General features: G+C 31.5%; 3 protein-coding genes across 4 annotated transcripts; 1 reads left to right on the forward strand and 2 right to left on the reverse strand.

Moving 5' to 3' along the window:
- Positions 1 to 8424: 8424 nt before the first annotated feature.
- LOC141534884 (uncharacterized) lies at positions 8425 to 9751 on the reverse strand. 2 transcript variants are annotated; one of them, XM_074254498.1, is made up of 2 exons: positions 9007 to 9751; positions 8425 to 8655 (listed from the first exon to the last, which is right to left on the reverse strand). In XM_074254498.1, exon 1 carries the CDS (start codon positions 9747 to 9749, stop codon positions 9267 to 9269), a length of 483 nt encoding a protein of 160 aa, XP_074110599.1. In that variant the 5' UTR covers positions 9750 to 9751; the 3' UTR covers positions 8425 to 8655; positions 9007 to 9266. The 2 variants fall into 2 exon arrangements, with proteins under 2 accessions (XP_074110599.1, XP_074110598.1); XM_074254497.1 differs by having other exon boundaries at positions 8770 to 9751.
- Positions 9752 to 12112: 2361 nt separating this feature from the next.
- On the forward strand, positions 12113 to 14009 carry LOC141535331 (uncharacterized). Its single transcript, XM_074255199.1, has 4 exons — positions 12113 to 12297; positions 13430 to 13611; positions 13700 to 13807; positions 13886 to 14009. The coding sequence occupies exons 1-4, from the start codon at positions 12151 to 12153 to the stop codon at positions 14007 to 14009; spliced, it is 561 nt and encodes a 186-aa protein (XP_074111300.1). The 5' UTR covers positions 12113 to 12150.
- Positions 14010 to 14613: 604 nt separating this feature from the next.
- On the reverse strand, positions 14614 to 21421 carry Cog1 (conserved oligomeric Golgi complex subunit 1). Its single transcript, XM_074254576.1, has 7 exons — positions 21335 to 21421; positions 19742 to 19893; positions 19001 to 19454; positions 18376 to 18577; positions 15926 to 17541; positions 15288 to 15497; positions 14614 to 14827 (listed from the first exon to the last, which is right to left on the reverse strand). The coding sequence occupies exons 1-7, from the start codon at positions 21389 to 21391 to the stop codon at positions 14714 to 14716; spliced, it is 2805 nt and encodes a 934-aa protein (XP_074110677.1). The 5' UTR covers positions 21392 to 21421; the 3' UTR covers positions 14614 to 14713.
- Between the last annotated feature and the right edge of the window lie 1393 nt (positions 21422 to 22814).

Consider the following 22814-nt stretch of genomic DNA (forward strand, 5'->3'; position numbering starts at 1 on the left):
AAATTTCCCCCTCCATTGCCGGTACTGTAACTCAAAAACGGATTATCTGAAACAAAAAAACCAAACGGCATTTTAATCTATAGGAATGTCGCTATCGTCGCACGTAGGGGATTTTGAAAATTTTGATTTGAGAAAAAATGGCGCCATATTGAAAATTTTTTCGTCTTTTTCCTCATTTTTTGGACTCAAACAGCCTTAAAAATCTTAAAAATTAAAATTTTCAAAATCCCCTACGTGCGACGATAGCCACTAAGTAGACGAATACGGGGAAACAAAAAAATTGAGAATCGGTTCATATTTACGAAAGTTACAGTACCGGAAAGTTTGAAAAAGTCGTTTTGAGAAAAACGCGAGTAAAGTTTTAAGAAGATTCTCGCAACTTTAAAATCTAGTCTTTCACAAAATATTCATACTCACATCAAACTATCAAGTCCTGGGCCATATGAGGGTTCTTCCTCCTTATCTTTAGTATTGACCTTGACTTTTTTATTTTTTTACTGGCCGTTTCCATGCGGCTTTCAGCAGCTTTAACCCGAGTAGCGTCGCGCTCAGCGCAGTATGAGTAGAGTGTTGGTCCTACTTTAACATCGAGATTCTCTAATATCTTCAGAGTTGCTAGAGCCCCATCATTGAATGTAATTGTTGAAATATATAAAGCTATTTCAACAATAAGGGAATAAGAAGAATTTGTTTTTGGGGCGAGCTGCCACACTAATGCATTGAAGCTTTCATTATTATTTTGTGTAAACCCACCGACACATCGTTCCAATAACTCTGGATTCGATAGATCTTCATAAATCGGTATTAAAGCTTCCGCAATATCTGCAGGAAGTGGTGGTTTTTCAACTAATGAGTCCAAAGTATTTGTTGCCACAGCTTTTGAAATTGACACCACGAATTTGCACCTTCAGGACAAAGAAAATGCTGCGGATCTTCGGGTGATGAAAACTTGTGATAAAATGTTTGCCAAATAGCATTATACATCTCATCAACATCATTAGAATGACGTCTGATTGCTAAACCATAATACTTTGTAAATTCATTAATTGCTTTGTCCGTTAATCGACCTTTCCCACCTAAACTTTTCTGTGTATTTTCTTCTTTCCTGTTTTTGTCTTCTTGTTAGTTCGTTGCTTCTTCAAAGCCCTTAGTCGACTGCCCATTCGTTTTTGCACGTGATTAATACATTCCTTTTTTTTTTTTATCTTCACCATGTCCCCATACGGTTTAGCATCACAAATATTTTTATACGTTTTAGTGTCACCATCACCTATATAGTTTACATACTTAACGTTATGTAATAACTCTGATCGCATAAACATCTCTTTTATTCCATCTACCTCCATTTGTCCAGAAGAATTTTCATGGTTTATTGGACAGTCTAGAGCATGGTCTTGCATAAATTGATCGTATTCAGCTGTTCCTTTTTTGAGCTCATTAGCGCACACATCTTACAATAACTGGATTTCATACTTACATCTACGATTTTGCCAGTGAAGTAACCAATTAGAGAAGATATACCAAATGAAGATTTAAACCCTCTTTTCTTCCAACTACCGTCACCGGAGACAGAAATTCCAGGAATGTCATTGGATTTTAAATGCTTGCAGGTTTCTTGGATTTCTTCTTTAGCAGCTTTTTTCAACACTAAATCACAACAGTTTCTAGCTGCATTTCTGATTTGTGTGACCAGACGATCGTAAAAGCTATGGAACATTGGTCGTGGTAAATCCATGAAAGCACAAAATCTTTCAGCTCCAGATAACCCAATACCAATTATCCGCATTGCAAAGATGAAACGGCGATTAATTTCATACGCATTCTTGATGAGTGGACATGAATTTATCAAAACTGGATCACATTTTTGCAATTCACAACTAGTTTAAAACCTAATCCTCGAATACTTGTCTCAGTAAAGTTTACATCACCACCACACTTTTTACACGATACACAGCCACTTAGTAAATTAAATATCGAAAAAAATTTATAATTTTGTAGCTAATACTCGAATCAATTGTACAATCAGATTTTTGTGATAATTTCCTCTTGGAAGCACTATCACGTCGTTGAGAGCCAGTATTTTTTCAGTTTCATATCTGTTGAGCGGTCGATTAAAATTTTTTCCTGTCGTTTGGCAGTTTTCTTTCGTTTTTAATAACTTTACTTTGTTTACGATCCATTATTTAACAAATTTTTTTGTTAAATAAACAAAAAAAAAGATCAGAAGATTTAAAAAAATAAGTAAGTAAACAATAACGAGTACACTAAGAAACTCAATAAATTAAAGAACGAGTGTGTATTCATACAAAACAACTAAACTATGAGGTACAGTATCTCAACAATAAGAAAAAATATACGTTAAAAGTCAAATAATTGTAACGGTTGACAATCGTGAGGGAAAACAATCGCCAACCCGTACGAATCAAAGACGGAGCGAGCAGGCGACGTTTTCGTCGAAGCGCCGCGCGTAAAACGGTCAATCGACGCGCTCTTATAAAAATGACTATAACTCGAAAACTATTCGGAATTTTTCTATAAAATTTGAAATACATAATTTTGAATATATAAACTTCAGTTTAATGAAAAAAAAAAAAAAATTTTTTTTCCGAAATTTTACAGTGGCTATCCCCCTTAAGAATTTTTCTACTCAAATCAAGATGAAATTCTTCAAAATTTTTTTCTTGATTCAAGTAAATTTTTTTTTCTGTGCATCTTGAAAAATTACAGTTTTAAACAGTAAAAATTTGCCGTTTCAATATATAGCCCACATTATAAAGGAGAAGGGAGTCCCACTTTAGGAGAATTTAACATTTGAAACAGTAAAAATTCTACCCTTAAAATATATATTTTACCAGTCCAAACAAGTCAATAATTATAGTTTGATTTTTAGCGTTGCGTTTAAAATTTACCATTTTACTTTGTAAATATTGACGTTGCTTGTATTAGAAATTTATTAACCGTATTTCATACTTTTTACATATCATGCGATCATTTTTTAGTTACGAAATGATAAATATCAAAGTCAAAATTCTTAACTGATATACTTTAACATTACAGACATTCATGTAGCGAATATTACTCTTTGAAATAGTATTTTTTTCCATGTAAAGAATAAATTGTAGCATTTAAACGATAAATATTACATAGTGATTATTAAAATCACGACTTTACTGTTTGAAATGGTAATTTTTAGCAGCTGATGACTCAAGACTTTTTTTGTTTCTGTGAGAGATTAATAATAAAGTAATAAAATATAAAATATTAAAAAAAAAAATTATAAAGGTTATTGTCGCGTTTAATAAATAAATTTATAACCGACAGCTGCCGATAAAATTAAAAGACGCTAAACCAATAATGTGTTCACGTGGATCGAGCTCATTCGGATAGTATATACATATATACAACAAAAAGGGGATTCTGTTGGGAGTTCGGAGGTGGGGGGTGTATCGGTGTAATTGGAAATTTTCGTTACAACGTTGGCAATTCAGCCCAATACAATACCGGAGAAAGGGGTTCAAAGTGTCGGGGGTTGTTGGAAGTGTCATGAATTGGAAGGGGAAAGGGGAAAGGGGAATGAGAACGAGAAAGAGAAAGAGGATAGAGCTGGTGAGGATGGGTGAGCATCCGGCACGCGATAAAATCGAATCCCCGGCATTCCCGTCGCTCCTCTTCAATTGGATCCAACGCAAGTCTCTCCTCGCTATTTATTGGTACCGTTTGAGTTGTGTGATTCGTCGGCCTCTTTTATCTCTAAGCCTTTCACCTTATTTTATTATTATTTTCACTCTCGAATGGGCTTTATACTTTTTAAATATCGCGTTACAGATACCATAAAGGCGTCTAAAAATTATACGCCCTTATGGCTCCTGGAACCCATCTCGGATGCCATAAGGGAGTATAAAAAAAATTTTTTTGGGGAACCGACGTATTTTTATATGAAACGTGCAAAAATGGAAAAATAGTATATTGTGCCACAAGGGACGAAAGTACTACATCCTCACCCGCGTGTTTGCCACCCGAGCCGAAGGCTCGGGTGGCAATCACACACGCTGGACAGAATGCAGTACTTTCGTCCCGTGTCACACATACTATTTTTTCTCCTACCAAGCCGAAAATTCGCGAATCTTTTAATGCAATAGCATCGTAGGTAATCATGGAAGGGGTCCAGGGGCGAAGCCCCGGCGGGGGGTTGGGGGGGGGGGCAGTCAAGAAAAAATACAATTTAAAATTATTATTTAAGTAAAGATATTAAAAAAAAAAAATTAGTGTTATGAAAATAACAGAATAATTTTTATTATAACTTTAAATAATCATATTGATAAATATTAATAGTAATTATAAGCATTCATTTAATAATAATTATGGATAATCTTAATGATAATATTAGATGATAATTTTAATATAAAAATAATTCTAGTGACTTGGTGATTTAACATATTTTATGTAAATCAACCTTTTTTTGGTACAATATGATAATTTTTGAAATTTTCAAACTATAACATTATCATATCACAGTTATAGCATTATATTACTCTTATAACATATCACTCTAATATTATTTAGTGTAATTTATAGTATGATGATTAATAGTACACTTTTCGATTTTGACGACAGGAGATATAAAATTCAACGGATCCAACTCTTCATTATTTGTTTCAGTCTCAATACCCGTTTTAGATTTTGTACTTTTGTTATTGCGTACTATGCCTTCAAATGTGTTAGATTATGTGTTAGAGAGAGAACGTACAATGCGTGAGAGCCGATGTAGGCACTATTGCGCGTGCGCGTTCATTTATTCCGAGGATAGAAACTGCTGCTTTATTCCGGCTGCAAGCGGAAGGAATTTGAATTTTCGGCTTAGGCAGGAGAAAAAAAATTTTTCTTCATACTAAAAATTTTTTTAGACTTAGAAAAAAAAAGGCCATTCGACAGCCGAAATGGAATTAGATTTCATAATTTATTACTAAATACCTAACAATTGAAAATATATATATATATATATATATATATATATATATATATATATATATATATATATTGTGTAAGGATGGACAACAATTTTTTAAAATTCCGGCATAGAGTACCGACGACATAGTTCGATTTCTATGAAGATAATGAAGCATGTGAATTGAAGCTTATTAAATAAGCTTTCAGATGCAATTTACGAAAAAAACGAAGTTATCACATTCAAAAGTTATTGCAAGAAAAACCAAAAAAAGTTGAATTTTTCAAAATTTTTCAAAATTTTGAATCAGCTCGTATTTCTAAAATAACCGACCGATTCAGCTCATCCTCGAACTTAACCTCGGTAATTATCCGTAGAATATGGACGCTAAGTTTAATGAAGATCCGTTAAAATATTATTATATATTATATTGGCACCGAGAGTATGTTCTCATACGGCCGTTGGGTGATTTGTGGTAAGGGAGCTGTGTTGGTTAAGAACTTGCCTTAAACCTAGGCGGCGCTGGAGCGAACTTCAGAGAATCGAAAGATATCAGCATGTGAAAAATCTTTCGACTCGCCGGGATTCGAACCCGCGCCTTGCCACTAGAGTTGTATGAACGGATCAACGCATTGAACCGCTCAGCCAACATCGGGGCCTTAGATCCGTTAAAAATTGAGAGTTAGAGTAGAGACAAGGCCGGTTATATCGTATATACATAAACTTTTGAACCATATATATTTTCTGACTCAGATTGACGAGCTGAGTAAGAATATACAAAAATTTTTTGAAAATTCTGACATGAGGACTAATGCAATAGTTAGATTTCTATGAAATCTAATAAAAACAGAATTTTTATTATATGCCCTTATGGCATCCCTTATAGGGCGTATAAAATTGTTTTTTAGCATTTCTCCATATTTCGGACAAAACTACGTCGATTCCCGAAAAAAAATTTTTTATGCGCCCTTATGGCTTTTCACCGAGACCCTTTGCTGGTATACGCCCTTATGGCATCTGGAACGCGATATTTTTTTAATAAAATAATAAATCATATTTATTAATATAAAGCAAAATTGACCCAGTTGTGTTATGTGACGGTGATAATCTGGTGGGAGTTGATTTGTCAGAGCAAGATCCAGCCCTTGGGATCAATCGGACATTCCAAAGACTGTCCAGAGACAGTATACTCTGTCTTTGTATTAATACGAGTATCTGGAGATATTCTGGATTAGAGATGGTTCTATGGCACTCCAGCACTTCTCTTACATTAACTCTCGGAGCTGACAAAGTTAATTCAAGCTAGTACGCGCTTGGGACCCGACGTTGGGTTTTATTCCGCCTTACTTGTAATAAATTGTGTTCACACTTTTCAAAATTATATTTTACAAAAAAATTCAAACAAGCTCTGAAAGTTTGTCGATCAAAAAAGCTCTCGATAATACACTTGGCACTTTGTCTGACGTCAATTTTAATGAATAGTTGAATCTACAGTGGTTAAATAATTAAACCGACGTGTCAATGTCTTGAGGCTAATGTTCCGAGATTGAATGACACTTTTAGTTTTTTTATTCAATTTATCCATTATCTTGACGTCCAATAAAAGAATCACGTCGACATTTATATTTATTGGAACCTGTGGTTGGAAGGTTGAGATGATATAATATATAGGATTTATTTGGGAAAAATATTGTTGCAATTTATTGACTTTATTAATAATAAACTACTCTAAGATACACAAACAAATACTTTAAAGATTTTATACAGTGTAGGTAATCGATAATATTATAATACAAAGGTGGACCGATTGTCACGGAAGTTCAGTTGACACTAACTCTGACCGCTGGCAACCCAAAAAGTACCGACGGTACCTCAGGTCATAAAATTGACCCTTCCCTGCATCCAAGTATAATGTGTCCTGGCACCACTGCATCTACAGTATCGTTGCTATTTTCAACAATATTCATCTGAAAAAAACTTCTGAGAAATTTATAAAAAGTTACAGATTAATTAATGTAACGTTGACGTAAAAGCATGGAAATTGTATAAAAATAAAGTGTGAGGTACTTTGAGAGCTCCTGACCTCGGTGAACACAAGATGATGGCTTTAATCTCTTAGGCTGGTACTTAAAGGGATGAACGGGGGGAAATCACCTCCTTTATTTTCTTACTATACGTTGAAATTTAAATATAGTTATAATAATTTAGTTTTTTTAAGGAAACATTAGTTTTAAAAAAAAAGTTTTTCAACAAAAGTTGTTAATAATTTAATTTCATAAAAAAAATGTCTTATGATTTTTTTATACAACCAATAATTTCAAAATTAACATTAATAATGAATGATTAAAACTTTTTATAATTATAAAAACCTTAATTTTGAAATTACAGATTTCTGATTGGTCCTAGGAAAAAATTATGAAACATTTTTTTTTAAATTAAATTTTTAACAACTTTTAGTTCAAAATTTTTTTATGCGATCAATATTTTCAGCGTATTATCAAAATTAAAGTTAATACTGATTGATTCAATTTTGTAGTTACACAGTAAAAAAATTTGGGTCAAAAAACGTAGTGTTAAAAATTTTTTTGTTAAATATTTAACACTTTTATGGGTAAATGTAACATTTATTCTGTTAAATCAACTCAAATAAGTGTTAAATATTTAACAGAAATTTTTTTTTTTGACGCAATGACGCAAAATTTTTAGTAGATTTCATAGAAATCTAATTATTGCATTGGTCCTCATGACAGAACTTTTAAAAAATGGGATATAACGCGATTTGTCAGGATGATAGTATCCACAATTAGCTACGGATCTCCACCAAACTCGACATACTTATTCTACTAACTAATACAAAGGTCAAGTTCAAAGTTGAGATCAATCGGTTAAATATTTTTGAAATTATGAGAATTTCAAATTTTGAAAAAATCGAATATTCGTATTTCTTCACTTTCTTACTTGAAATAACTTTTGAATGGGATAACTTTTCTAATCTTTGTATATTGCATCTGAAAGCTCTTTAAATAAGCTTCAATTTCAGTATTATATCATATGTGTAGTCTCAAAATGTCCTATTCCTCTATGCAAATTCTGAAATTTGTTGTTGCACTTGTTTTTTTTTTTTTTTTAACTTCTCCCTAAAAAAATCGAAGATTTTTTTTTTTTATACATTCCTAGTAATTTTTTTTCTACACAGAAAATACAAGTAAATACTTTTGAAGAACTTAATAATCTTCTTGATTTCAGTAAGAAACATTTTCATCTAAGAAATTTTTCTTGGTTCAGAAATTTTCGTCTTGATTCAAGTTAAATTTTTTTCAGTGTATTTATTAGAAAATCTACTTCCATTTCGGCTACCGAATGGCCTTTTTTTACTGTGTAATTATAAAAATCATGATTTTGAAATTGCGGCTTTTTGTTTTTGATTTTATAAAAAAATTGTAAATGGCATTTTTTTTTATATAATTAAGGGGCACACCTAGTGTAACGGCCTAAAAAAAACGTGATTTTTGGGAATTTTTATTAAAAAAAATACTTTATCAATTATTTTAAAATTTTAAGAATATATTTATACATGTTTTAAGAATACATAATGAAATTTTTGAAGAAAAAAATTAAATATTTTTTAAGTTATCGTCGATCTCTAACGGCGCGAAAAAAAAAAGGTCCTTCACTGCTGCAGTGATTCCGGCCTTCTCCGTGGATGAAATCTAAAAAAATATCTCGTTAAACTAGATAATATTGTCTGTACAATGACCTACGATATAAAAAAAAATCAAAAATTGACAATATGGCGGCGTTTTAAAAAAATAGTCGAATTTTACCTAAAATTTTGGTCGTTTGTGGCCTGCGAAAATTCGATTTTTGATCAGATCAAAAAATCGATAGGTCATTGTACGGAGAACTATATATAGAACATGTAAAAAAAATTTGATAGTGATCGGATCATTTGTTTTTGAGTAATCACTGCAGCAAATTCGGAAAATGCTGTTTCGAGAAAAACGCGTTTAAAGATAAAATGATCGTTTCCACTGTTATAAGTGGTTTAAAATCATATTTACAGCTAATCTGCTATTCCAGGGCCATATAATACACCTTCTTCTTCTTCGAAAAGGGCTTGTTCAGCTGAAGAAGCTTTTCTTCGAGATGATCGACCTTCTTTTGAAGAAACCCTTTGGCGATAATCAGCGATTCGTATTCTCGTGTCGTCCTTAAGAGCCGCAAAATCTCTTGCTGCAGGTCCAACTATCACTCCCATTACATTGAATATCTTCAAAATTGACGAATAACCGTCATTAAATATTGCAGTTGCAAAATTATTTTACAATTCAATAGTTTTGAAGCCATTATGAAGATGCTTGGGTGAAAAGTGCCAAAGTAAACCGTTGTAGCTTTCATTGTTGTTTTGAGTATTGTTACCTTTACATCTATCAAGCAATTCATATCGAGATAAGTCTTCATAAATAGGTTTTATAGCTTCTTGTACTTCTGGATCCAGTGGGAGGTAATCGTGTTTAAATGTACTAGTGATTCCTTCAGCTTCCGCGCGGCGATAAGCGCACCAACTTTCAGCGCCTTCTGGACAATTTTTATGATTTGGGTTTTTGTCAGTTGAACAGAAATGATAAAATGTTGCCCAGATTGCTTTATACATTTCATCTACATTATCTTGATTCCTCATAATTGCTAAACCATAATATTTTTGGAGTTTATTTATAAAATTTACAGTTAACTTTTGTGATGTTTTACTTTTTCCTCCTAATTTCTTATTAATGTTCTTTACACTTCGGCAACGTGTTCCCATTCTTTTTTCACATGTAGATAGCATTCCAATTTAGCAACAGGAATATCATAAGGATTCAAATCTATAAGTCCTTTGTGGGTAACGCTATCACCATCACCAATATAGCGGGTATATTTTACACCATATTTACTAATGGAACGACCAAACATGTCTTTTACACTATCCACTTCCATTTTTGAGGCAGATCCTTTATTATTGGCATCACATTCTTCATCGTGTAATGATAGCCATTCCTCATAATCTTCAGGTTCGCTATCTTTTTTTTTCTTCCAAAAACACAACTCTGACAATATGTAGATTTTACGCATGAATCAAGAATTTTCTTGCTGTATTTTCCTGCCAGCGTAACTACTCCGAAACGGGAAGTATGGCCACGTTTTTTCCAGGTACCATCGCCGCTAACAGTCAAATTTGTCTCCGAATTTTCTTTCTTTAATGTAAGCTCTTTTTCTTCATTTATAGCTTGCTGCATACTGAGCTTACAAACAGTTTCGGCTGCAATCTGTAAATTCGTAAAACATCCCGCAAAAGTTTGGTCGTAAAATTTGCATGCTAAATCCATTAATCCACAGAAAAAATTTATCCCATTTATTCCGATGCCCAATAGACGCATCACAGCAACAATACGTTTATTTATTTCAAATGCGTTATTAATCATTGGTCCAGAATTAATATACGAATTGCCACATTCACAAATAATAGCAATTTTGAACCCTAGACCTCTTGAACTTGCTTGATTGAAAGTAACTTTTTTTTGACAGGTTTTACACACCACTAAATTACTAATTGCACTAAAAACTGATAAAAATTGCAAAATACAATATCCATGAGATGGGTCAATCACAACATTATTGTCATTATTTTGTAATAACTTTTCTGCGGACGTACTGGTATTCGCAGTAGATTGCTCAAATGTAAATCTATTTCCGGTAAACTTGCGTTTTTTCGCAATTGATCGATGCTTAGGAACATTGTGAGTTCCTTTTTTATTTGAATATGAAGATTGATCACTCATTTTCAAGAAAATAGCACGTGTAAAATTATGATGCGCTCGATACAACGATCACAATGAGACTAAATGTGTCTGGCTCCGAAAATAATTTACGTGGCAGTAAACGAAAAATTTCTAGAAATTTCTAGAAATTATTATAATGATATATTTTTGTATACCTGAGAGCCAACAATAGAAACTGGAATCGTGTTATAGGGGCTGGAAGAGACAGTAGACTCTGAACAATACTTCAGGTACGTTTCGCAGCTAATGACACTCTAGCTGCCGAGCGGCTGCTCTTTAAAATGTTATTACTCAAAAACTATTTGAGATATCGATTTGAAATTTTAATATGTTATTTTTAAAGGTGTAATCTACCGAAATATGAAAAAAAAAAAAAATCGACTTTTTCGAAATTTCACACTAGGTGTGCCCCTTAAATTTTGAACGTTTATTTTAAAAATTACTTTATACGACCAATATTTTCAGCGTAATATCAAAATTTTACACAATTAATAACAAATTATTATTATAAAATCAAAGCAAAAAATTTTAGCTAAATAATAAGCTTAAATTTGTGAAAAGTAAAAGATTCATTTAATCAGGCAATATTGAGAGAAGTAAACACCGAAAAATAAAGTCTGAGTAAATAACGAGGGATATACGTGACCTGTATGGACATACAGACAAGTCAAAAGTATCATATATCTCCTGCTTTGTTTTTCTTGCCCACTTGGACTAGTTTCTTTCGAGCACTTGTTTTTTTTGTTTTTTTTTTTTATATTCTTTTTTTTTTACATTTAAGCCGGATGAACAACGACAACCCACCACCGACGACATACCCTCAGGATCGATACTCTTCATTGTCTTGTACAACAAAAATTGTCACGAAAGTGCTGACAAACTTGTTTAAGTATCAAATCAACGTTTTCTTCTTTAAGCTAAAATGTTTCAATGAATTGTTATTACTTATTTATTAAAACTAAATTGAATTTAAAAGTTTATTCGGTTTTGATTAAAAAAATAAATCTTTTCAGCAGCTTTAAATGTCAAAAACATAATGGTAATAGGAATAACTGGCTATCAAATGGAAGTAATAAAAAAATAATTTAACTGCGTCGTAAGCGTGAGGATAAAAAAATAATTTAGTAGAGTAAAGAGGATTTTAAATTTATGATCATACGATTAAATTTACAATATCATTTTTTTTCTCCGCTAATATAACAATGAGTATTAATTATCACAGTAATAATAACAATCTTCGTACAAGACACTTTGTTAATTGTTTCTATTAGATTATGAAAATTAGTATTCACTGACAGCTAAACTTCCGTGGTAACTTTATTATTCTGCTAATTTCCCAGATCTTGAAGCTGAGACAAATGTTGTTATATCTTTAGAACACAAAACATGTGTTATTATTTTATTAAATTTAATTACTTTTTTTTACTCTTGATTTTTGTGAATATGGCCGGTGGGTCAAAAGTCAAAAATGTTACTTTGGCGGTCAGCAGACACATTAGATCAATTACTTATCCGCAGGGCAGCGGAATGGGGGTAATTAATTATTTATATTAATTTTTATTATCTAAAATTATTTATTATTAATTATAATGTCAATAATTAATTAATGGTGTTAAATTTTTGATATTACGGCCAAAATATTGGTATCAGGCGTCTTGATACCCCGATAAAATATCCCTGGACAAAATATCCCCAAGACAAAAAATCCCAGACAAGTTATCCTTCAAATTCGTTATAGTCATTAAAAATTATTAAAAAGCACAATGATAAAAGAGCACAACACAGTAACAAGCGTATGTGTTGGTCTTATGTCGAATAAATACACACAAAAACCATGTTAAAAGAGCGCAACACTATTACCCGTGTTTGTGTATGAATAAATATAGGGGAGGGTGGGGCAAGACGGCCCACCTAAGCCAGTTTTTATTTTTTGTGGCTTTCTACACTGACAGAAAAACAATTTTGATTGAAGAAACTTTTTTTCTTCAAAATTTGAACTCTTGAAACTAGATATAGATATATTTCTTTCAAGAATTTTTGTTCAAGATAGGCGATAACATTGATTCAAGATGTTACCGTCTTGTGTTAAGAATGGCTTTTTTTTTTTTTTTTGAGTCATTAATTTACTTATTTCCAAGAAATAATTTTTTTTCGGTACAACAATTAAAGACTATTTAGTTTTTGAAATATACTTTGATGAATTATTTTAAGTTTTTTAAACGATAATGTTATTTTGGTTGAAAAACTAAATGTATCGATTGAAGATAATATAGCTTTTAAGCCAAGAAAATCTAAATCAAGACAAGAAATTTTTGAAGTAAAATAATCATTTGTCTTCCAAAATAAATTCTTAGATCAAGAAAATATCTATTGAGTCAACATAAATTTTCTATCAGTGTACTATCAAGTGGATTTACACTCGTCCAACTTTGATTCAATTCACCGGAATTTTTCGAAAGTTCCAAAAAAAAATTTTTTTTTGGGGCAAGATGGTCCACCTCCAAAATATGATGAAAAAATATTAGAAAAATAAATTTTTTGTCAATTTTTGAGGTGGGCCTTTTTGCCCCAGGTGGACCGTCTTACCCCACCCTCCCCTACACAAAAACCATGATTATAACTTGATTAAAAAATTAAATGAATAATTAATTGATAAAAATTTCAGATATTTTTCGCAATTAGCATTCCGCTAGATTTGCCAGAAAAGTCCGTATCAATGGCGTTTTACTTTGAAGCGAATTACCGATTGCCGAATGATAAAAATCTGACAAATTGTTACGAGTGTTATCAAGAGGAAACCATAAACCGTAAATTTGCGTACGATATTATTGAAAGTAAATTAGAAAGGTAAATTAAATTCAATATATAAATAGATAGATATTTACGATCTGTTGTTACGGGATTAAAAAATGTATTATTGATTATTGAATTTCAGTGCCGGGTATCCCGGTCGAAAGTGTCTATTGAGAGCGATTTGTGAAGCTGCGTTGAATCCTGTCACCGGAAATGGTTTAGTCGGCGATATTATTCACATACTTTTCACGTATAATATCAAACTTGTGTTAATTAATTATCAGTATCAATCAATTGGTTTTATTTGCTAATTATTTATTTGTTTCAGGCCGTCGAGCTCTAGAGAGGAAAACTTGTCACAAGAGATTGTCGACGCTGAAAGTAATTGCAGTTGTACCGATTATGATTGTCCTATGAACTTACTCGATATTATAAGTCATTATATTCATTAATATCGGTTAATTAATTTTTAATTCATGCAATTTTTTTTTTTCAATACACTTAAAAATGAATATTTATTTAAAAATAATAAAAACTAGCAACCTTGCGGTCACTATGTGACTGCCGTGACTTGTGAACTATAAATAAATAAAATTTTGCGTCATTGAATATTGACTTTTGTTAGATTCCATTCTACTTTTTTAGAATGGAATTTTGCTTTTTTAGTTATTGAAGTTATTAAAGATGTAAGCTCATTCTGATGTTACACTCATCAAGAGCTTTCATTTGAGTACCCACACGCATTTTTGATATATTTTTCATATATACATATATATAAATATATGAAAAATTGATGTGGATACTTAAATGAAAGGTCTGGATGAGTGTAATGTCAGAATGAGCTTATTTCTTTAAAAATGTCAATAGTTCACAAGATACAAGGTCATTTCTTAATTATATATTTAGTGATAGCGTAATTTCGAATGCAGCCTAAATACTTATCATCATAAATTGACTATCGGTGCGATTGACATAAAACTTTGAAAAGGCATAAATTTAAGTCAAGATTTTTACAATAAGACAAAATTTTTCTTATTTTCTTAATAAAATAAATAATAATAATAATAAATTGATTTATTTACATTATACAAAATAATATAGACATAATAATATTATAAAATCAATTAACATATTTACATGAAAACTAAAATTGTAATTAACTAGTACTAAACCAATCAGACCCCATGGCTCCGAAAAATGCCGCTGCTCCAGATTTTATGGAAGCTCCGGTAGAATCACTTCTTGTGTGTTCTTTGACTACTTTTTTTCGCTAAAAAAATCCATTAATTTTTATTAATAAATAATAAAAAAAAAAAGAGATAAAACAATAATCAAGGGATGTAATTAAAAACAAATTATACTCTAATGAAATTCTAAAAATAAAAGCATAAATTATTAAAAAGATAATTAAAATATTTAATAAAATTCTGCGGACAATATAATTTTAATTAACTTGCATACCAGAAAATTGAATTAAGGATTTTATAATAAAACTAAAAAAATCCATGCAATAAATTATAAATCCTGAAGCAATAAACCTTTACCCGTTAACTTTCTTACCTCAAAAAAAAACCGCCAATCTAAAGATTATAAAAAATGTATACATCGACTAGAGTAACAACAACATAAAGCTAATGTATCATCAATCAATAATAATATAAATAAATAAATAATAATTTATGATAACTAGAATTATAAATTGTCTATTGATAAGAGATAACTGTAAGTACCTGGAGTTTATCAGGCATCGCAATGGGAATGAGCGGCAAATTACGAGAGGGCTCGGTCACAGCGAGCGGAGGAAACCAAGGTGCTCCAGTACAAACAGCAAGCACACCTGGAGGATTAGTTATAGACTTTCCGCTGTCTCCCAACTCACCCCGAGCTCCTAGCACCGAGTGCAATTGCTCTAGATGAGGAATCAAGTTCCCATACAAAAGCTGCAAAATAAAATAATGCAATTAATGCTTTATTGCAAAAAAAAATTATTGGTAATTATTTACAAGTCGGGTCAACCTTCAAAAGTTGGAAAAAATTTTGGCTCTCATGTTTTTGGACAAAATTTCTACTTTATCTTTTTTTGATATTTTTCATGTTTTTTTTTGAAAAGTAGATAAAAAAACGAACAATTACAAAAAAAATAGTTGAATATTACAATTTTCTAAAAAATTTATAAATTTTTTCGAAAATTTGTTAAAATTGTGATAATTAACTTTTTTTTTTAATTGTTTATTTTTTTATGTATTTTTCAAAAAATTCACAAAAAAATATATCAATAAAATAAAATATAAATTTCGTTAAAAAAATGAAAATAAAAATGGTTGACCCCACTTGTAATTATTTACGAAATAATTTTCATCAGCTTTACCAACGACCGCTGAACGCTTTTCTTAACATTAACATGTATAAACGGCGAGAATACATCGGAATCAAAAGGATCAATTTTCTCGAGAATACTCCCGCAAACATTGTCCAGTTTGTCGTTCAAAATTTTGTTCTCCCTCGGGACCATCAACAACGCGATATACTTAACATCCAGGAGAACTTGAAATGCCTGCTTCTGTCTCAAATTATTTTTAGCAACAGACCCGTAGAACTCTTCGAGTTCCTCGACGATTCCTTCAACAATATCTGCGAGGATTTTTTTGGGGATAGTGTGCGTCACGACTTTGTTCAAGTCTCTGATGATCGTAGCGAAAAATCTGTGAAGCGCCGCGGAGGGCTGGTAGGGCACCAGGATCTCGGACTTGATCCTCTCGCCGTCTTCAGCCTCTTCTTCGATGGTCACCCGCTCCCACTCGGAAATAATAGACCTGACACTGGTTTCATCAACAAATTCGGCTTTTAGAATTTTATTGATATAATCCTTGACAACAAGTCGATACTTTTTGGCCCAAATTCCCCAGATTGCAAAACTCTCGTCGCGAATTTTGTCGCAAATCGCCTGCCATTTTACATTGGAGATAGTGAGCCCGGATATTTTGGACAGAGTGAAGCACTTGTTGAGATTAGTGCAGAGCCAGGTCAACGCTTGGAGAAATCTCGCCATTACAATTATATTAATATCGCATTTTCCGTAACAAGAATCCGGATTAATGCATTTATTTTTGATAAACCCAATGAGATTGTCAATCATGAGCGTGCTGGTCCGCTGGAGGTCGTCGTGGACCGCCGAGCGGTCGTTAAATTTGTCAAACAACGAGGCTAAATTTATCGACAGCAAATCGTCGCTGTTTATCACAGAAGTTATTTTCTCAGACTCGTACAGATATAATTCTAAATCGATCAATAATTTCTTCAAATCATCGTCAAACTCTTGACACAGCTGGACTAAGTTCGGAGAGTAGCCTCTGGCTTTTATCAGCAGCGAGCGCTTGTTAATGAAGTCAGCCGTGTTGTTAAGCTTGGTCAGTTTCTGAGGGATGTCAGTCGGCGAGTCCTTCCAGAGATACCACCGCAAGTCGCTCTCGGGGTAGTCGAACTTGTCGTTGTTCAATTTTATCAGGAAACAAGTGAGCTTGTTCTTCAAGTCCAACAGAGATTCCTCCCAACGGGCGGCTATTATTTCCTTAACGCGCTGAGTCAGCAACGGGTGGAAGTAATCCGTCCAGAAATTAACTATCGGGAGAGATAAGTCTCGCCAGATGTTGCTCCAATTCTCCGGGAGCTGGATTGCTACGGCTTCTTCGCGGATGTTGTACACTCCGCGGACTGATGTTATCACTGTGAGCAGCCGGGTTACGTGTTGGCTGGTGAACGACTGGATCCAAGAAAGCCAGCGGGTCAATTCTTCGTGCAGCTCCGGGAATTTCAGGGGAAAGTAAGAGTCTTGGGTAAAGAGCTTGTGCTCTTTTGTTAGGTCCGGCAGACAGTCGGTTATCAGCTCCGTGTCGCTGTCGCAGTATACTAGCATGTTCACGGCTTCTAGGGCTTCTATTGCGGTTATGTACTGGGTTATCAAGCCGCCTTGGTGCTGATTTGAGTCTGAAAGTTAATAAAATAATTTAGAGTTAGTACACGGAAAGAAAAAAATTACACTGCATGTCTTCCCATGTTATACTCAGTGTCATCTGTGGTGAAAAAAAAATTTCAGATAATATCAAATGTAATCCAGATTATACTAAATTATTTTTGTATTATACTCAGTGCACGAAAAGAATAAGATGACACTGGATATAATCTCAGATTATACTCAGTGATATCTGTGGTAAAAAAAATTTCAGATAGTAGCTAGTATAATCCAGATTATATTGCGTGATACCTGGAGTTATACTCATTGTAATTTGGATTACACTTATTATAATCTTATTATAATCTAGGATGACATCCTGTGTCATCTCTTGTTCTTTCCGTGTGTAATCTCCGATTTGACCAAGAAATTTTTCTGGTTATACTGCCACAGATTACACTGGATATAATCCGAAAAAATATCCCGTTTAATTTGAATTATACTCAGTAGAATCTTGAATTATACAACTTTTTTGAAAATTGTGATATTCAACTTTTTTCTTGTTTAATTCATAAATTTTTTGAAAATTTGTGAAAATTGTGATAATCAATTTTGTTTTTAAATTGTTTATTTTTTTTATGTATTTTTCAAAAATTCAATGCAATGCATGGATAGAAAATATTTAAGGATCATTTAAGCACAATTTTTCCGATAATTTGGGGTTGAAAAACTTTTGGTAAATATTTTCAAGTGGAGTCACCATTTGAATTTTTATTTTTTTAAACGAAATTTCTATTTGATTTTATTGATATATTTAAAAAAAAAAAAAACAAGTGAATGTTATAATTATTCATAATCGAAAAACTTACTTATAAAACATTTGTAGATCAACGCGACAGTATCCATCAATAATTTAACAGCAAATTTGATTTTGTGCTTGACACTTAGATTGTCATTACTCAATACTATTGATTCAACGGCCTTACAGCGTAGTTCTATCAATTTTTTCAACAATACCTTAGACTGTGTTTTCTCCAGAAGTAAAAGAGATGTTAGACAGTTGGCTGCAAGCTATAAAATACAGTTATTTATAATGATCAATAACATTAAAAACAATTACTCTAAAATTTAAATTAGATTAATCATTATTTATGCCAGGACACAATTAAAATTTTTCACATTCTCTCCATGTCAAATTTTTTTTTATTTTTTCAATTGAAAAATTTTTTAAATGTTTCGATGTCGGCTAATTTAATTTTAATAATTTTAGTGTCATAAAAAATAAGACAATTTATTAATGATACTAAAATGAGCAGACATTTAGAAGTATTTGATTTTTTAATTCAATAAAAAAATTTTTGTTAAAAATTTTTCAGATTCTTTACATATCAAATTTTTTTTTAATTTTTTAAAATATTTTTTTTAAATTAAAAAATTAAAAAGTTTTTAGATATTGGTTAATTTAATTTTAATTATTTATTAAGCTCAATTTACCTCCGGAGACAAGTCAATTGATTTCAGAGTATGATTACACTCTTCAGAAATAATCCTCCGAAAGTTGCTGATACTAGACCACTGTTTGATGACAACCGGAAATTTTGACTTCATAGGATTGTGTCCAACTTGCAGAATGAGAGTGTAATGAATATGCTGAGCGAGTATGAAAAGCTGACTAGCTTTTAGAAGATCTCTGTCATCAATCGCGGACCAGATGTACTCCGGAATGTCCATCAGAATTTTTATCTGGACAATAATCGCGTCCCAGGAGTCGAACTCGCGCTTCTCAAGGACTTTTTCTCGCGGGTCAATTTTGAAGCCTATCAAGTATTTCTGCTGGAGGTCCTTGAAAGTGTCCTCGACGGCTCCCATCCGTTTTATCACGCACTCGGTCGTCGTTTTCATTTCGGCGATCGTATCAGCTGCTTGAATTAGATCTCTGTATCTTTCTCTGGAAATTTATCATTTTTAAAAATTTTAAAATAATTAATACAACTAATTAATAATACTAAAGTTAGCTGTCAGCTGTCAATTAAAAAAATTTTAATAACAAATCAATTACAATTAAAAATGCTTCTAAAAATTTTCACTTGTAATTTTTATTAATCTTTACATGTGAAATTTTTTAATTAATTTTTTTTTTTAATAATTGGATTATTATAAAATTTTAAAATAATTTTTAATGTCTGCTAACTTCAGTGTCATACTAACTATTAAATTACAAAATTATTTATTTACCCAACGAGAGTCCGCAGTTCTATTTTCTTGTGATCGCTTTCAGCTTGAATTTTATTCGCTATTTGTTCTATCTCTTTAATCGTATGATCTTCAAATAATTTGTTTATGTCTAAATTTAAATAATTTTTTTGTGACATCTTAAATGTCAGTTTCTAAAATAAAAATAAATAATATTATTTTATTTTTGTTGTATTAAAATTTGGTTATGTGTTATTGCCAACGTCAAAACTATGGAGGGTAGAGGTAAGGACCTCTACCCTCCATAGTCAAAACTAACGCATGCGTACGGAATACGAGTCTATTGTCAATAGTATTTCCGGTTCTTCTGTAAGATGACACTACTTGCCGGAAGGACATTTTTATAAAGGAGTAATTTAATATTTATGTCAGACAAAATTGAAATTTTTAATTATTCAATCCTAGAAATTTTTAATTAAATAAAAAAAATTTTTTCACGCACTAAAAAATTAAAAAAAAAATTTGAGGTTAAAAGGAAAATTATCAAATTTTTAAATAAAAATTTAAATAAACCTTATTAATATTTATTTAAAAAGTAAAATATTTAATTTAAATGTAATTAATTGTAAAAAATTAATTTTTTCATCGGAAATTGTTGGAAAATTTCAATCTATTACAGATTAAATAAATTTTTATCTTACTTACGGTTAACAGAACTTCAGATTTCTACAACAGGTAACATCGGTTCCTTCCAACGACAATATTCATCATCAATAATTTAAATTTCTAAATTAATAATCTACCGTAATAAATTTTTATCAGTTTGTTAATCAACTCTTATAATTTAGATGAAAAATATGAAAATCTATCATGTAAGCAAACTATTTGTAATGTGATTAGTCGAATATATAATAAGCATGAAAATATATGCAAACCCTAAACTCAGGCGCGCGCTTGCGCTTGCGCGCGCAAATTTGAATTCTAGTTTATAATAATACAAACTAATCTTTGTTGCTGCGCACCCATATTCGGAGCAAATTTATTTATCTTGGTGGTTAATTAATGAAAATTATTTTGTGTTTATCAAACGACAGTCCCTATTTTAAATAATAGAAGATGAATCGAAGATTAAAGTGAGTATAAAACTGTCGGTGAGTAATGCACTGAGGAATATAATACAATGCAAGTAAAGAGAATGTTTTAATATTTAAGTATGAGGGTCAAAGAGTCAGGGTGGGTCAGCTGATCTCAGATCATTGCATTGTTTTTAACGAGCTGTGTTTTAAGTGTCCAGTCTCCGAGTCTACTCTCCACAAGTACATATCAAATAAAATATATTATAAATGTAAGAGAGACTTTTTATCATTTTCCGAGGACTTGTATCGTCTTCAGAGAAATAATTATTTATTTCTTGTGGATCAAGCAGTAAAACAGCGATGGCAAATTTGAAATCCGTATTACTGACAATATTTTCAGATAAGAGATTAATATCTCTCGAAAATTAGTGTTGTAATAAATAAACTTGAGGCACTAATAAATAATTAGTAGACTAAGTGATTAATTATTTAAATAAATAATGTTTTTTGTTTATTATTATAAGCCCATCGGTGATTCAGTAGTTGAATGGTAGCTTACCTTGTTGTCCGCCCAGATTTGATTCCTGCTCGATGCAATTTTTTTGTCGATTGTCATTTTATAATCAATTTTTATTATATTTTTACTTTTTCGACTGAGATTCGACAAAACGGGCCTTATTTAGACATCAATAAATAATAAATAAAATTAAAATGCTCCTTAATCCACAAGAAATATTTGCAAGATTCAAAACCTAATTCCTTTCGGTAATTGTTAAATTATCCAATAATAATTCGCGTGCCTAAAGGTAAAAGGGCTTATAACAATTTATGCGTCCTTTTACCTTTGCGAAGGTAAAAGGGCGCATATTTTTTTTATTGCCAATCAAAGAGTAGACACATTCTATACTTAAAATTAAAAAAAAAAAAATTTCAAGGTAAAAGGCCGTATGTCTTTAATTATACGCTCTTTTACTTTTAAGAATTCGAAATTTTGGTGATCTAAAGGTGAAAGGGCGTATAATTTTTTTTCGGCCAGTTTACGAAGGAACATATTTGTAGTTTAAAAATGTGAAAAAAAAAAAAACTTTTTGTGGTAGTAGCGGCGTAAAACCTCAACTGTACAATTTTTTAAAGTTAAAAAAGACAATATATCCAAAAAACAATAAAGTACGCGTGATTTTTTTCTCGCTTTTTATTTTAAGAAATATTTATTATAAAATTTAAAAACATGAACAATTATCATGAAATTATAATGTTTGAAGAAAAATGGGAAATTTTAAAACATTCAAATGTTATAATTTTAAAATATTACAATGTTTTAAAAAAAAGCGGGAAATTTCAAAATATTTGAAAATATCTGTCACTGTGATTTTTTTTATTACTTAATTTTTACGTAATTTGTTTTTGATTGATTTATTTTCTATTTGTTTATATTAAACATTGTAAATGAGGCTGTTATTTTAGCATAACTCGTCTTGTGAAACTATTATTCAACGTTTGGTATCAAAATTACAATTTTTTTATGAGCCCTTTTACCTTTAAGTAGTACTTTTTTAAATCTGAAAGGGCGAATGTCTTGTGATACGCCCTTTTAGCTTTAGGATACCAACCTTTTTTTCACAGATTTTTACGTTTCAGACAATTTTAAAATGAACGGCAAAAAAAAATTGTTTTTCTACGTCATTTCACCACAAATCCCTATTAACCCTTAGCTATAAGCTCTTTTACCTTTAAGCACGCGAATTAATTAAATCACTTTGATGATTCAAAATAATTCAACAAATTTATAAAATATACAAAAAAAGTTCCCCGCATTCTTTTTGGACTGATAAAGAGACGTATTACCCGAAGCGTAGTAATAAACACGATCTCGTGGGGTAGAACACCTATTTGTTGTCGCAGGATCGAGGATGGATATCAATTCACACCCATATTAATATCAGATAATTACAAGTATACGGTGTCTGTTAAAAGTGTGTCGTTGAGTCTCTCTCCGCCCGACATTATCCATCCTGCAGTCTCGTAGCTTCTATTCCCGT

The sequence above is a fragment of the Cotesia typhae genome, unplaced genomic scaffold (assembly GCF_013202065.1).
Source record: "Cotesia typhae breed Kobodo isofemale line unplaced genomic scaffold, CoteBio_Ctyphae scaffold_13, whole genome shotgun sequence".
In the NCBI taxonomy this organism is placed as follows: domain Eukaryota; kingdom Metazoa; phylum Arthropoda; class Insecta; order Hymenoptera; family Braconidae; genus Cotesia; species Cotesia typhae.

What these genes read in the sequence shown, in the direction of transcription:
- LOC141534884 (XM_074254498.1), bottom strand. Translation starts at nt 9,749, where the DNA reads ATGGGAACACGTTGCCGAAGTGTAAAGAACATTAATAAGAAATTAGGA.
- LOC141535331 (XM_074255199.1), top strand. Translation starts at nt 12,151, where the DNA reads ATGTGTTATTATTTTATTAAATTTAATTACTTTTTTTTACTCTTGATT. An exon ending in CGCAGGGCAGCGGAATGGGG is followed by an intron (nt 12,298 to 13,429) that starts GTAATTAATTAT and finishes TAAAAATTTCAG; the next exon opens with ATATTTTTCGCAATTAGCAT. An exon ending in ATTATTCACATACTTTTCAC is followed by an intron (nt 13,808 to 13,885) that starts GTATAATATCAA and finishes TATTTGTTTCAG; the next exon opens with GCCGTCGAGCTCTAGAGAGG.
- Cog1 (XM_074254576.1), bottom strand. Translation starts at nt 21,391, where the DNA reads ATGACAATCGACAAAAAAATTGCATCGAGCAGGAATCAAATCTGGGCG. An exon ending in AAATCTGGGCGGACAACAAG is followed by an intron (nt 19,894 to 21,334) that starts GTAAGCTACCAT and finishes TTTTTATTTTAG; the next exon opens with AAACTGACATTTAAGATGTC. An exon ending in CAATTGACTTGTCTCCGGAG is followed by an intron (nt 18,578 to 19,000) that starts GTAAATTGAGCT and finishes TGTATTTTATAG; the next exon opens with CTTGCAGCCAACTGTCTAAC.